Raw genomic sequence first — 2,723 nt, 5'->3', positions numbered from 1 at the left:
TTTGTAAGCTGGGGACAAAGTGGGCTTTCAAGAAAAGGAGGGCTTTTTGAAAAAGGCAGGCTTAAAGCATTTTCCAATTTGGGTGGAGCTATTTCCTCTTGTTCAGTTACTTAGCAACTATCTTCCCAACTGCAATGGAAGACTGCTCCTTACCACCACCCCAGGAAGGTCACATACAAGTCAAACCATGATCAACTACAATTTCAGAACAGTGATTCTGACATCTGGTGTTTCTTCTAGCCATTTGGCATTTCCTATGCTGTCTCAAACCCAAGAAGTGCTTCTATGGAATGTGGAGTTTTGAACTAAGGGCAACTTTAGCTGTGGGCTCGGGAGAAACTTCTCCTCCTTTGACTACCTGCAAGAACTTGAATTAGGTGTCTTGCCCATAATGTAAGGCTATCAGAGATAACCTTTTTTGACCTTTCTGGACACTTTGAAGCCCCTGAGGCATCTTACCTCATCCCTAGCTCAGAGTGTCTTATATGCTCCAGTTCCTTTTCTGTCTCTGAACCTCTTATGCACATGGGATCTCTGACTCTCTCATGTATGTTGAGTTTCCATATATGATTATTAAATTTGGTTATTTTCTCTTGCTAATCTGTCTTATGTCTATTTGATTATTAGGCCAGACATAAAGAACCTTGAGGGTAGAGGAAAATATCTCCTCCCCTACACTCCCTGGCTATAGCAAGCTGTATATAAATAGCCTGACTGTGCTCACTTGGTGGTCTTTGTTTATTTCCACAATATCATTCCAGTCTTTTTACTATGCATTTATAGATAGAAATTTATATGTACCCTTGGGAAACATACCACCACTTTATGGATTAAGAAAATCTTTTTTAATGGGAAAATAGATGATTTATTTATTTGTATTTAAACTTAAAAACAAAGCAACCAGCCAAACTGGTATTATCATGATACAGAAAAATACAAAATATCTTTTACAAATACTTGAGTAGTAAACAAATGAGGGGTTGTAGTAAAACAGCAAAAGGGGCAGAGGGAATCAGTCAAACATATTATAGTATAACCATTCACCTGAATTGAGGTTTTTAACAAGCTTCCCAATCCCAGAAAACATGAATAATCTTTTATCAACCATCTGTACTTTTACTTTCTATTCTTGAGGTTGAGATTCTAGATCCTAGAGTAATCCAAAATAGTATCATATCTAATTATCTACAGACAAAGACATCTTATATGTCTGTAGCAACAAGGCTATAGAAATCTCTGATTAGACTCATCATACCTCATCTCCACCCCTTCAAATGGGCATAAAAGGCATAATGAGAAGCAGCATATCAAGGTCCAGATACACAGGAAAATCCTAGGAGAAAAAAAGTCCTAGGAGAGATACAACCACTGCCCAAATTGAGATTGAATAATATACCCCTGGTCACACTGTATGTTCATGCCTATATGTTTGTGGAGTCAGGATGCATATTCATGGAGCAATCTGGGAATAAATCCATGGTTTGCCGGGTACTGTAATACTTAGGCGTTTGCAGTATTACATCATAGCTTTCCCCAGCAGTTTCCAAGGTGGCCACCAAATCACTGATGGGTGTTTGCTGGAACTGGATCTGGGGCTGCAGGGATTCCTCTCCGTAACTATAGAACTGATTGTTCCAGGTCTGGTTGTTCAAAGCCTTGTTATTCCAGGCTTGGGGGCACAAGGCCTGACTATTCCAGGAATGGTAGTTCCAAGATGGGCTGCTCCAGGAATGATTGCTGCAACATAGATTACTGCAGGTCTGATTGCTCCATGTTGAAAGGTTTCCAGAAGCATTCACCGGACATCCCTGGTGATGACAGGAAGAGAGGCCCAGGTACTCTATATTTGCTGAGCTCATTTGAGTTACATGGTTGCTATTCTTTGGCCAGTTACATTTCTGCCACCTTTTACATTTCATTCTCTGGTTCTGGAACCAGGTCTTAATCTGTTTGTAGCTAAGATTCAGAATGTTGGAAAGTTCTTGCATCTGCTGGAGGCTGAGGTATTTCTGTCTCTGAAATCTCTCATTGGGTACACACAGCTGGGTCTGTGAGAAGATGATTCTGATCTTCTGTTTCTTGACCTGGCCTTTTCCTTCCTTCCCTGTACTGTTCTCTACAGAAATGGGCAGTATTATGTTGGGACTAGTGGATGAATCAGGGCTGTTCTGAAGAAGCAGGCCCATGGAGGAAGGAAGAGGAGAGACAGTCTCCATGTGGAGTGTCTCAGCAGATGACATTTGCAAGGATGCATAGTTTTCTTCAGGCTCATACATCTCAGGCACTGGTGAAAGTTTCCTAGAATTGGATGCTTTGGGGCAAGGCAGGCTTTGGGGAGAAGCCGAATCCACACTCATGTTGCTGAGTTGAAGGAGAGAGAATAAAACCCAAAGAGCTAGATGGTAAGACAGAAGAGCTTAAAGAAATATGAAGATCTCCAGATGTAAAAGTATCAAAAAGACAGGATGAAGTGAGTAGTCACCTTTGCAGTAACATGCGTCAACCAGCCCAATCTACTTTATGGGTTTTTAAAAACAAAAACAGTGCTATACATATTTTTATTTAACTTGATTTTTTTTTCTAAAAAATGTCCTGGAAATTTACCCATGTTAGTTCATCCCAATTGTTTTCACTAGAAGGAGGTAGTAATGTTAATCTGGGCTTCTTATAACACAACTGACTTTGTGGTGCTAACACTCCAGTTCTTTACAGGCTGCTTACTT

The 2,723-nt window shown here is 40.4% G+C and overlaps 1 protein-coding gene across 1 annotated transcript; it reads right to left on the bottom strand.

The window, feature by feature from the left end:
* Positions 1–1,421: 1,421 nt before the first annotated feature.
* Positions 1,422–2,357, bottom strand: LOC150008946 (homeobox protein NANOG-like). Its single transcript, XM_090279077.1, has one exon. The coding sequence runs from the start codon at positions 2,355–2,357 to the stop codon at positions 1,422–1,424; it is 936 nt and encodes a 311-aa protein (XP_090135203.1).
* Positions 2,358–2,723: the final 366 nt, after the last annotated feature.

Source organism: Furipterus horrens, unplaced genomic scaffold (genome assembly GCF_987537825.1).
Source record: "Furipterus horrens unplaced genomic scaffold, mFurHor1.1.pri manual_scaffold_5, whole genome shotgun sequence".
Lineage (NCBI taxonomy): Eukaryota > Metazoa > Chordata > Mammalia > Chiroptera > Furipteridae > Furipterus > Furipterus horrens.
Note: the sequence above shows the minus strand (reverse complement) of the source record. Positions and strands in the feature narration are given on the sequence as shown.